The sequence below is a fragment of the Tursiops truncatus genome, chromosome 10, assembly GCF_011762595.2.
Source record: "Tursiops truncatus isolate mTurTru1 chromosome 10, mTurTru1.mat.Y, whole genome shotgun sequence".
In the NCBI taxonomy this organism is placed as follows: domain Eukaryota; kingdom Metazoa; phylum Chordata; class Mammalia; order Artiodactyla; family Delphinidae; genus Tursiops; species Tursiops truncatus.
Window position 1 is genome coordinate 58,126,298 of NC_047043.1, and position 12,087 is coordinate 58,138,384.

The 12,087-nt window shown below is 39.7% G+C and overlaps 1 protein-coding gene across 10 annotated transcripts in view; it reads left to right on the forward strand.

Moving 5' to 3' along the window:
- Positions 1-12,087, forward strand: part of ULK4 (unc-51 like kinase 4) — a 522,462-nt gene that overhangs the window by 98,802 nt on the left and 411,573 nt on the right. For all 10 annotated transcript variants that reach the window (XM_033864682.2, XM_033864673.2, XM_033864674.2 and 7 more), the window contains one exon: positions 5,708-5,869. In XM_033864682.2, coding sequence (XP_033720573.1) covers positions 5,708-5,869 — 162 coding nt within the window. The remainder of the gene's footprint in view (positions 1-5,707; positions 5,870-12,087) is intronic.

A 12,087-nucleotide genomic window follows, 5' to 3' on the forward strand; every position in this document is an offset into this window, starting at 1 on the left:
AAAGGCGAAAATGATTAAGACACTGCCCTATCTTCATTTATTCGGAAAGAAAATTTTTTTTTATCCCTGGTTCAGTATGCCATTTATTGTTGTTTTGTAACTACATTTGCTTTTTTTTTTTCCTTTTTCTTTCTTGTGTAGTTACTAAGACATTTAAGGCTATTAACTTTCAACCTAGTGTTAGCTGTATCCCATTGTTTTGACATGTAGTGTTTCCATTATTGTTATTTTATAGATAATCCCTAGTTTAAAATTTTATCTTGGTCCAGGGTTGTTTATGAGATGGTTTAAACTTTTTCAAGTGGGTGGGATTTTATTGCCTCTTTTTTCTTTTGTTGCAATAACAAAGTTGCATTACTGTATAGATCAAGAATGTGGTCTGTTCTGTTTCTCTTGTATTTTTTTAAATTGTGGTTATATATATATTTAATATAAAATTTACCATCTTAACCTTTAAGTATATAGATAAGTACATTCACATTGTTGTGCTATCTCTGTTGTTCTTAAATATATTGAGATGTTTTTTTGCCTAACTTAATTGACTTCTTTTTTCACTTTCAAAACTTAGTAATGTACCTTTTTGGACATGGGCCGTTGATTCTGGTTTGTACTCCCTTTTCTCCTCCCTTTAATCTGTGCATTGAGAGAAAAGCGGAATGGAAATTTTACTTTTTTGTTTTAATTGATATGTAGACTTCTTAGAAGACAATTTTAGTTTTAAATTATACATATTGTTTTTGTTCATTGTGCATCGATAACTAGCTTTGCCATGGGAAATTCAGACGTGTTTTAAGGGTTTTCCAGTCAAATACCTTGGGACACACTGGGTTAAACAAGGTTGAATAGTTTCGTTTGTTTGTAGTTAGTACTTTTCAGAGCTTTTATTTATTTATTTACTTTTTTCAGAGCTTTTAATTATGAATCTCCATGGGCGCATATCGAATGCGATGTTTTCAAAGTTATTTGCCCACAGACCTACCTTATCCTGTGGCATGCTGTGAGATCCACTTAGGGAGAAGAAGATAGTCTTACACTGGGGCTGTCATGAGTTTGTTTAAATAGTTTTCAGTAGGTTTTCTCTTTTTCAAAAGGTTACCTAAGAGATTATGACCTTGTTTTCCAACCAGGTCAACCTGTTATGATTTCTATAATTTTAACAATGGTAATAGAGATGTGAGTCAAATGCCTTTGATCTTGTTACAGATGTAAACGCTCAGGTGGAAAGAGGGGAAGTATTTAGAGTGAGAGACTTAAGGTGGAACACACACACACACACACACACACACACAAAGGAAGACCTGGTATAACTGTTTTAAAAAGAGTGTGGCAGTATAGAAGAAAAGGTACCCATGATGACACTGAGTCATCGTTTCAGAGTTGGGGCTGGCATTTTGGAGACCTTGAGCTGGGAGTCAGAGGATGTGGATTTCAGTCCCAGGTGTGCCACTCTTGAGTAGTTTGATACTGGCCAAGCCCTGGGGCCCCAGCTGATGTTTTGTATAAGGAAAGGTACCTGTGTTGGTTGATCTTCCACATGCTTCTGACTTGGGCCCTCTTTGACAGCTTTCCATTCCATTGCTTTGACCTATTGTAGACAATGGCAAAGAGCAGTTCTCCCCTTGGTATCATTGCTGTATTGATCTCAGGAATATTTGGCATTGAACTTAGACGGCATATGTTCTGTATGTGCATGGAATAGGGAGGCTGAGAAAGCTGGCTTTTCTTGAAGGTAGTTATTTTTATCTGGGTAGGTAGCAACCTACTGTACAGTGCGCACAGAAGCTGGAAATAGTACCTAGAGTGTTTCCACGTGTTTAGAGGAGATTAATTTATGCATTTGTATCTAATCAACCACCTCTTTTTTTTGTAGCTTGCATAATAGTCTGTATATAATTATGGGTGCTGAACTGACACCTGGCATATGTTAAAATGTGAGGTTCAAAACATAAATGTGGTTGGCTTTATTATTCATTTCTGAACAATAGCTTATTAGATAATTTTGATGTAACAAAATTCTTTTAAGAGGAAATTGAATTTTCAGTTTTAGTGCTTTTTAAAAAAGAAAACTATTGGTAAATTGCTTGTATTTAATTAGGAAAAGATGGGGCTTGAATTAGAATGTATAGAGGTGTTAGCCATTATATGTATTATCTTTGAAGTGTTTTTTTTTTTGTTTGTTTTTTTTTTTTGGCTGTACACAGGCCTCACTATTGTGGCCTCTGCCGTTGCAGAGCACAGGCTCCGGACGCGCAGTCTCAGTGGCCATGGCTCACAGGCCCAGCCGCTCCGTGGCATGTGGGATCTTCCCGGACCGGGGCACGAACCCGTGTCCCCTACATCGTCAGGCAAACTCTCAACCACTGCGCCACCAGGGAAGCCCTGAAGTGTTTTTAGACACTAGTTAACGAAAATGAGAGAGAAGTTAAAATTCTTGATACTGGGTAAAAGTGAAAATGTACAGCTGTATTTTCTGTTTTTGTAACTGTCACAGTTTAAGTTTAATCTTCCTAATAAAGAATGTGTGTGCCGTCAACATTGGGTTCTCTGCGGGTACGCACAGTTCTCCTCGCCTTTATGTAGTGAAAGTGAGCAACGTGTATATGGAATAGGAATGATGCAGGGTTTCTTGTGTTTTTCCTTTTAATATCACTATTCATAATATTTGGAACGCTGTTATTAGTAGGATGCAATACTAAGTATGGAGTTACCTAATGTGTCTTGAAGCAAACCTTTGAGAATGGCACAAAGAAGCGATCCTGAGTTTGCACTGAGTAGGGAGTAGACCAGCTTCCAGAGACTTGGTGGGCTAAGAGGCACAAAGTATGGTATGTTCACTGCTAGGGTGAGGTTTATACCTCCTCTTCTCCTGCGGCAGATAATCTTCAGGGGGAAGCTCCACGGGGTTCTACGATTTATATTGGTTCGGTTTCTCTGTGAATTTTCATGTTCCTTTAACTGTTTTATCCCATTACATGCTTTGTAAACTTAACAAATTCTACACCTCTTTTGTTTCTTTCTCATTTAATACCTGTCTTTATGTTTTTTCTATTTATCTTTTTATTGTTTAATGGTATTGTGGTTAGAGGGAGTGGTATATGTATGATTTTAAATCTTTGGTATTTGTGGATACTTCTCTCATGACTCAGTATGTATATGTACTTAGGGGGAAGGAAAGGTGAATTCTGCCATTGTTGGGTGATGTGCTTTTTTTCTTATAGTAGCTCAAGCTTGTTAATCTGATAGATAGATATAGATATAAATCTATGTTCATGCTGATTGTTTTTTGTCTGTTTTATCAGAGATAGGGATTTAAATTGTTTTTCAGCTTTATTGAGGTATGATTGACATAAAATCGTAAGATATTTAAAGTGTACAAAGTGATGATTTGATATATGCATACGTTGTGAAAGGATTCCCCCACTGAGCTAACACATCAGTCGTCTCATATTTTATCCCGTTAACCTTTTTGGGGGGTTGGGGTGAGAACATTTAAATTCTTCTCTTTTAGCAAATTTCAATTATACTATATGGTGTTATCAACTAGAGTCACATTGTTTTACATTACATCCCCAGACTTTATTCATCTTACAGGTGAAAATTTGTACCTTTTTACCAACCTGTCCCTATTTTCCTCACTTTTACCTTTGTTTTTTTTTTGTTGTTGTTTGTTTTTTTAAGAATGTCCCTTTTCTTTCTTTCTTAAATTTACTTTTTAATATTTATTTATTTATTTTTACTTTTGGCTGCATTGGGTCTTTGTTGCTGTGCATGGACTTTCTCTAGTTGCGGCCAGCGGGGGCTACCCTTTGTTGTGGTGCTAGGGCTTCTCATCGTGGTGGCTCCTCCTGTTGTGGAGCACAGGCTCTAGGCGCATTGGCTTCAGTAGTTGTGTCTCATGGGCCCTAGAGCGCAGGTTCAGTAGTTGTGGCACATAGTTGCTCCGTGGCATGTGGGATCTTCCGAGACCAGGGCTTGAACCCGTGTCCCCTGCATTGGCAGGTGGATTCTTAACCACTGCACCACCAGGGAAGTCCCTTACCCTCTCACCGCTGCGGCCTCTCCCGTTGCGGAGCACAGGCTCCGGACGCACAGGCTCAGTGGCCATGGCCCACAGGCCCAGCCGCTCCGCGGCACGTGGGATCCTCCTGGACCAGGGCACGAACCCGTGTCCCCTGCATCGGCAGGCGGACTCTCAACCACTGCGCCACCAGGGAAGCCCTTTACCTTTGTTTTTGAAAGGTGTTATTGTTGGATATAGATTTATAGGTTGACAGTTATCTTTTCTCTTTTGGTACTTTAAAGATTGTTCCACTGTCTTCTGGTTTGCATTGCTTCTGATGAGAAGTCTCCTGTCATCCTTATTTTTGTTAGGTTATGTGTTAGATAATCTGTACATAATGTGTCTTTTTACTCTAGCCGCTTTTACAGGTTTCTCTTTATTACTGGTTTTTAGAAGTTTGATGATGATGTACCTTGGTGTGACTTTTCTTTTTTCTACTTGAGGTTCATTGAGTTTCTTAGAGTGTGAATTATTAATTTTCATAAATTTGAAAAAATTTCAGCCAGTAGTTCTTCAAACAAATATTTTTTCTGCCTCCCTCTGCCCCCTTTTGGGATTCTCATTGCACATACATTAGGTTGTTTGAAGTTGTCCCACAGTTCACTGATGTTCCAATGCTTTTTTCTTTTTTACCCAGTCTTATTTCTTTCTGTGTTTATTTTGGATAGTTGTTTCTTTTTTTTCTTTTTCTTCTTTTTTTTTTTTTTTTTTGCTAAGTGTTGTGTCTTCACTAATCTTCACTAATCATTGAGTCTGCAGAGTCTAATACGTTAATCCATTTCAGTGTATTTTTCATATAAGACATAATCTCTAGCCCTTTGATTTGGGTCATTTTTTAATTTTCTATTTCTTTCCTTATGCTTCTTTCTTCTTTCTTTCTTCTTGAGTGTATGGACTGTATTTATAGTAGCCATTTAAATACTTTTTTCTTATTCTGTCACCTGTGTCATTTCCCTTAATTAAATTTTCTTTTTATGAGTCATATTTTCCTGCTTTTTAGTGTTTGTGAACTTAATTGGATGTCAGACGTCATGATTTTTATGTTGGGCACTTTTGTTTCTTTATAGCCTTTTAAGTACTTTTGTGCTTTTTCTTGGACTCATTTAAGTTACCTGGAAACAGCTTGATCCTTTTTGAGACTTTTAAGCATTGTTAGAACAATCCAGAACAGCCTTTAGCCTAAGGGTTAATTTGGTCACACCACTGGTGCAATCTCTTTCTTCGGGCTTTCCTTGATGGTCTTTCCTTAGGTGGTCTTTAGCTTATTGGTACACTAATTATTTCCAGCCCTGAGTAATTTCTAAAGATTGTTCTGCATACTCCTTATGCTTTTAAAATTATCTTTCAGTTTTTATGTTATGCTGTAAGCTATAATTGTGTATTTTCCAGATTATTTCAGCCTTTTTATTGAAATATGTGGAGAATTATGTTATGCTAGGTTTAGTGATTAACCAAATGTAATAGTTTTATAATAGCCTGAAAAAATGACCACATCTCCTAAAACACCTAACACATCCGGGGGCACTCTTGGTATCAGGGCTTTATTTATAAAGCAGTGATTATGAAGAAATGATGTGTATCTATTTCTGATCCTAAATAATACCTATTTAATTTTCTCATTGTTTTCTACTCCTTCTCTCTCTCTAGGAAGAACGTGTTGTGAATCACATGGCAGCAAAGATTATTGAAAATGTCTGCACTACCTTTTCTGCTCAGGCCCAGGGCTTTATTACAGGAGAAACTGGGCCTGTTTTATGGTACCTATTCAAACATTCTACCGTTGATTCTCTTAGGATAACTGCAATATCGGTAAGATGGAGCATCTTTTGGGGATATATTTGCATGTATTTAAATACCAAGCTTGAAGAACTGTGCTAGATACAGAGTAAATTTCATTGGATAGGTAGAAATCTCAGAGTAACAGTTGGTGAGAACAGTAATTTGATTTTCTCCTGAAGCAGGAGGACTGTCAGGAAATTCCAATAGGATCTTGTATGACCATGAATTACAGTTGCAAAAACTATTTGGAGGTGATAGTGGAAAACCATGGCAGTGGTTAGGGTGCAGGATTTGGTTCGGTATATTTCTAGTGTCCCTTGACTTTTCCTGTTAGCTCCCTTTTTCAGACTTTACGTTAAATGGGTTTATCATGTGGTTCAAATGAATTCATATTAATGTTCAAGCATCTGTGATTTTGCAGTTTCTGTATTTTGATTGGTTGTCTACTGCTTTCCTTCCATGGTTATAATGACTTGATGTAAAGGATAATTATGTATGAAGATGTGTTAACCTGGTTGTATCAATTTAATAGTCGGTTGACCAGATACAGGCCTTTCTCATGTGATTTATTTATATACTCTTTTTGATCACCAGTCTTATCTGGACTCTCAACGTTATCTGGTACCCTCCCTGTATTTCTCTAGTCTCCTCCTTCTTGTGCTTCTCACTGTGCCAATTTCAGACCTTATCCTCTTTCCTTAACCCTCCAATCCCATGGTTTCCCTCCTGTATCCTCAGTAAATGGCTTCCCCCTCAGTAAATACTTCCCAGAGAAAAATGGAGACATCCAGCGGGAATTATCCCAGTGTCTGTCTTACACATCTTTGGACCTATTTGCATCCACAACTATCCTGCCTCAGTTCTTTCTCTCCTGTTACAGCTGATGAACTGTCCCTTCTCCTGTCAGAGACAAACGTGTCCATGATTCTTCCATCTCTTCTTTTTTTGAGAATCTCAACTCAAATGGTTATTTTTGCTCTTTCCTAAATCTTTACCCTCTCCTTGTGTACTAGATCTTTCTAATCAGTGTTCAGGTATTCTTTACCACATTAAAAATAAAAAGACACACATAAAAACATATCCAGAGTTTCTTAGGAGGTACCTCCATCCCTCCTCCCCCCGTCCCCCCCACCCCACCCCAGCCGTACTTCTTTAAAGGGTTATTGCCACAAGCTTGCTCCTTTCTGGCCTGTTTTCTCTTCAACCCTATCTGGTATCTGTCCTAAAAACACCAGTGAACTTTCTCAAGGCATCTTTGAGTCACATCTTAAGGCATTCGTTTTAATCCTGGACCTTTAAAAAAAAAACCTTGCTTTAATTGGGTTTATATTATCATTTTCATTTTTATGCTCAGCATGATTTCTTTTCTTGGCAGAGATTTTTTTCCAGTTGTTCCCACCCAAGTCTCACACCTTCTAGCTCTTTCTTCGTTTGACACATTAAGCTTCACTCTTTGATCTTGGGCTTTTTATATTTTGTTCTTAGTGTTCATCTAATTTATTAATTTTTGACTGTAATTTTTCCGATTTCCTCCAAAACGTCTCTTCTTTTCTGCTCCAGGATCATGTTCAGTATCATATGTTATATATTGTTTTCATATTTCTTTAGTCTCCTTCAGTTTGAAACAGTTCTCCAGTATTTCTGGGAACGTCATGTCATTTACAGGTTTAAAGGACACAGGGCTTGTCTTTTGTAGGGCAAGGCTCAACTTGGGTCTATATAGTGTTTTCCCGTTAAACCTCCTTAACATCATTGAGGACCCTTACCTGTAGCATATGCCTCTGTGATGGTTGCCATATGATGACCATCTGTTTCATTCCTTTTATATCAGAGATTGGCAAATACTTTCTATAAAGGGCCAGATGATATGTATCTTGGGCTTTGATGGCCACATATGGTCTGTGTTCCATATTCTCTTTGTTTGTTTTCTTTAACACTTTAAAAATGTAAAAACCATTGTACATTGTTCCCATGAGCTGTACAAAAACAGGCCTTTGGTATTGGTTGGAATTCTATTTTAAAGAAGCTCTTTCCCTGCTCCCACACGTATGTGTGTATTTATATCCTTATGATCATGGATACCTTTTTTTTTTTTTTTTTTTTTTTGTGGTATGCGGGCCTCTCACTGCTGTGGCCTCTCCCATGGCGGAGCACAGGCTCCGGACACGCAGGCTCAGCGGCCATGGCTCATGGGCCCAGCCGCTCCGCGGCATGTGGGATCTTCCCAGACTGGGGCATGAACCCGTGTCCCCTGCATTGGCAGGCAGACTCCCAACCACTGCACCACCAGGGAAGCCCCATGGATACCTATTTTATTCAATGAATTGTAATGTGATACTACTATTACCACTATTATTATTTATTGTTTGGATGCTCAGATCATCCTAGAAGCCTTACAAGCTGGCTTTTGTGTCACATTGACCTATTTCTTTTTTTAAAAAATAAATTTATTTATTTATTTTATTTTTGCTGCATTGGGTCTTCGTTGCTGCGCGCGGGGTTTCTCTAGTTGCAGCCAGCAGGGGCTACTTACTCTTCATTGTGGTGCTCAGGCTTCTTATTGAGGTGGCTCCTCTTGTGGAGCATGGGCTCTGGGCACACAGGCTTCAGTAGTTGTGGTGTACAGGCTCAGCAGTTGTGGCACACGGGCTTAGTTGCTCTGCGGCATGTGAGATCTTCCTGGACCAGGGCTCGAACCCGTGTTCTCTTCATTGGCAGGTGGATTTTTAACCACTGTGCCACCAGGGCAGCCCCCATTGACCTATTTCTGTCATCGATCACTTCCGTACTTTCTGACACCATGCAGTTTCTGGGCTACTTTCGTACTTGCTCTGCCAGCCCTGGAACCAATCATTTCTCCAAGGGACCTTTGGTATTTAGAAACCACGATCTGAGTGCTGTGCTTATTGCTATGGGGTGTTATTGTTTTCAGGCCTTCTTAGTATTCAGAGCTAGAAAAAAGTATAGGTACGCATAATACGCACGCATATAGAATTGTTCTTATATCTATCATTGTGGGTATTTGGAACAAAACTCATGCATTCATATTGATACTTCCAATTTGAATCCCATATGTGGGATTCTTTTTAGCCTTCCCATTTTCTGTGTTTGTAAATCTAATCTCATACAGAAACCTGGTTTCAGTTATTCTCAGTATATTTACTGATCTGTTCAATCAGTTAATTTATTCATTCAGCGTAACAGACTCCATCCACTCTGGCCGCTGCCTCTATGTCATTCTCTTTCTCCCGTGTCACTGCCGAGTGTGTCCTGAGCCGCTTGTGCTCAGTGCTCCCATTCCCCTCTGACCTCTTTCCTCAGAATCTGATGTATTGCCCTTGGGAAGGGAAGGTAAGGGAAGATAGACTAAGGAAAACAAAGGGTTAGGTATCATTTTTGATGCTTTATCTTCCCTAATTCCTTCCCCTTCGCTCTTTACATCCAGCCAGTCGACCTGTCCTCTGATTCTAATTCATAGATACTGCTCAGATCTGTCTGCCTCTCTCTGCAGCTCTGCTGCTGCCTCCATAATCCAGGCCACCACCATCTCTCACTGAGACCAGTGGAGTGGCCTTAACTGGTCTCCCACGGCCAGTTTGCTGCTCCACTAGTTCCATTTTGCATACAGGGTGAACTTCATAAAATCACATCTCCTCCTCTTACTGCTCTGCTAAAACTTTTCAGCATCTTAAAATTTTTTTTTAAAGGACGATAATACTAGATAAATACTACAGAGTACTAGGTAGAAGTTAAGAATTGGCAAGTGCTTTGAGTTTCAGGATAAAATTTAATGTCTAAAGCAATTAGCACATTTTGTGGGGTAAATCAGTTATGCTAGCTTATTTTACTATAATCCCTTATAGACTGTAAACTCCTGGAAAGCCAGGGCTGTGTTTTGTTCATCTTTCTATCAGTTTGAAGCCAGGTCTTTGGTTGCAGGTTTGGACTTTTTCTGCAAAGGTTGATACGGAGCCTCTTGTCTCACGTCATGAGTGGAGGGCAGGAGGTTGATAACATTAAACGTTCTTCTTTACTTGGGCTACAAGGGGAAATAGGCCACAAAGGTCCTGCTAATGATAGAATGGGGAATACAGTATGAGATCATTGTTTGGGGATCCTAAAACAAAGTTATTCTAACATCATAATCTTAAGAAAATTTTACCTGCCTTAAGAAGATTCATTAAAGGTTGAGGATATAGAAACTGAACATACACATCCTGAAGACACTTTACACAGATTCCTAGAGGGGTGACAGTTGAATTTTCCCCAGCATGCCTTACAGAGCTGAACTTCTTTTTTGGTTTCTTTTCCGATAACAACCTCTCAGGAATGTGCTCTGGAGGTTAATGTACCCATTTAGTGATAAAGACCAGAATTCTTCACGTGACTTTCAAGATGTTGGGTGATTTTTGCCTCTGCCTGCCTCTTTTGTCACATCTCCTAACACTCATTCCCTCACTTACTGTGCTTCAGTGACACACATGTTCTGATATTTTCAAGAATTTCCAAGCACTCTTCGGGCCTCAAGACTTTTCCCCTTTCTATTCCCTGTGCCCAGGATGCCTTCCTCCGGCTTTTCACATGGCCGATTCTTCATCTTTTAGTTCTCAGCTTAAATGTTACCTCTTTCATCAGGATGTGTCTTGCCCCTCGTGTCTCTTTGTATTTTCTGTCATAGCAGTCAACACAGCTGTATTTATGCAACCTATGTATGCACATCACCATACATCCTGTTAGGAGGTCAGTTCTAGGAAGGTAGGGACCCTGTTGCCGTTGTTCCCTCCTGAGCACGTGTGGTAGGTGCCCGGTGGATATCCGTTGACTTGATGGCTGCAAGAGCAAGGCTGGAGGATGGTGTCACTAGTGCTGAGTCACCAACTTGCTCCTTGTTCTGCATGTTACCAGTCTGTGCCTACTGCCTGTGTCACTGATTTTCTGACCCATTTCTCCTAGTCATCTCTTGGCCCCATAGAGTCCCCCTGGACCAGTGTGATGCAGATGAGCAACATCAACATCACCTGGGAACTTGTTAGAAACACAGGTTTCTGGACCCTGACCCAGACCTGCTGACTCAGAATCTCTGCGGGGAGAGGCCCAGTAATCTGCATTCTAACAAGCCTCCAGGTGCTTCTAATGCCTGCTGAAGTTCGAGAACCACTGCCCTAGACCTTGGAGCTCTTGAAAAACACTGGCCTGGCTTGGAGTGAAAGATGGCTAATGAATCCTTCCCGCTCAGGAGTGGTGGCATCCATTGCTTAGGGATTAGTTGTTGAAGGGAGCGGACCTGACTTGGGAAGTGTATTGAATGCATAAAAGGGTTCCTAGAATAATTAGGATTACAGGGAATCTCTGTATGAGCTGCAGTGGGAACGAGAGAAACCTTTAGAGTTAGACTGAGTAGAATGGCTCCTATGAGGGAGGTTACTAGGCTAATTATAATTACTGAAGTGCTGAGAGGAAAGGTGACAAAGTGAAGAGTTTTTCGGGGCAGTGGTTCTCACTGGGGTTGGAGGGGAGCTTTTCAACAACACTGACTGCTTCCTCCTCTCTCTCCACCCCCTGCCACTGTTCTGATGTGTCTTAAGATCTCAGAGGTCAGATGAGAGTGTGTCTAGTTTGAAAAAGTTCCCAATGTAATTTTCATATGACATGAAAAAATCATTCAAAAGACAGAAAAGAAATGGTTCTTAAACTTATTCTGTGGTGATTGTGTTCATGTTTCTAATAGATATGCCGCCTTCAGTTTTGAATTAATCTCTTTCTTAGACATTGCTTTTAATAAATAGATGGTCACAGATTCTGGAGGTAACACAATGTCCTTTTGGAGGCAAATTTTGAAGTGAATTTTGAACTGGAAGTGTTCTTTCCAGTTTTAAAATGTAGTCTCAAGCTCTATTTTATTAAGTAAATATTTCAAAACCTAATCACTGAAGGTCTATCTTGAAATTTGATTTTTTTTTAATTTGGAGAATACAAGCCCTCATGTGCTCTTAAGCTTCTGTGAGCTTTCAGCTGTGTTTGATATCCAGAAGTGACGGGTTAAAAGTTATTTGCTGCGTCAGCTCTTCAAAATGGAAGGTAGGTTAGGCTTTTGAGCAGCTTTCTGTAGAGGAGAGCTTCCAGTTGCCCTCATATTGCTTTGAACACACTTAGAAGCAGTCTGGACAAACCTTGTATCAAGAAACATCCCCATTATGATTGCGTAGGGATTTTATATCAATAGGAAGTCAGTTGTGCTGTGAAAGCCT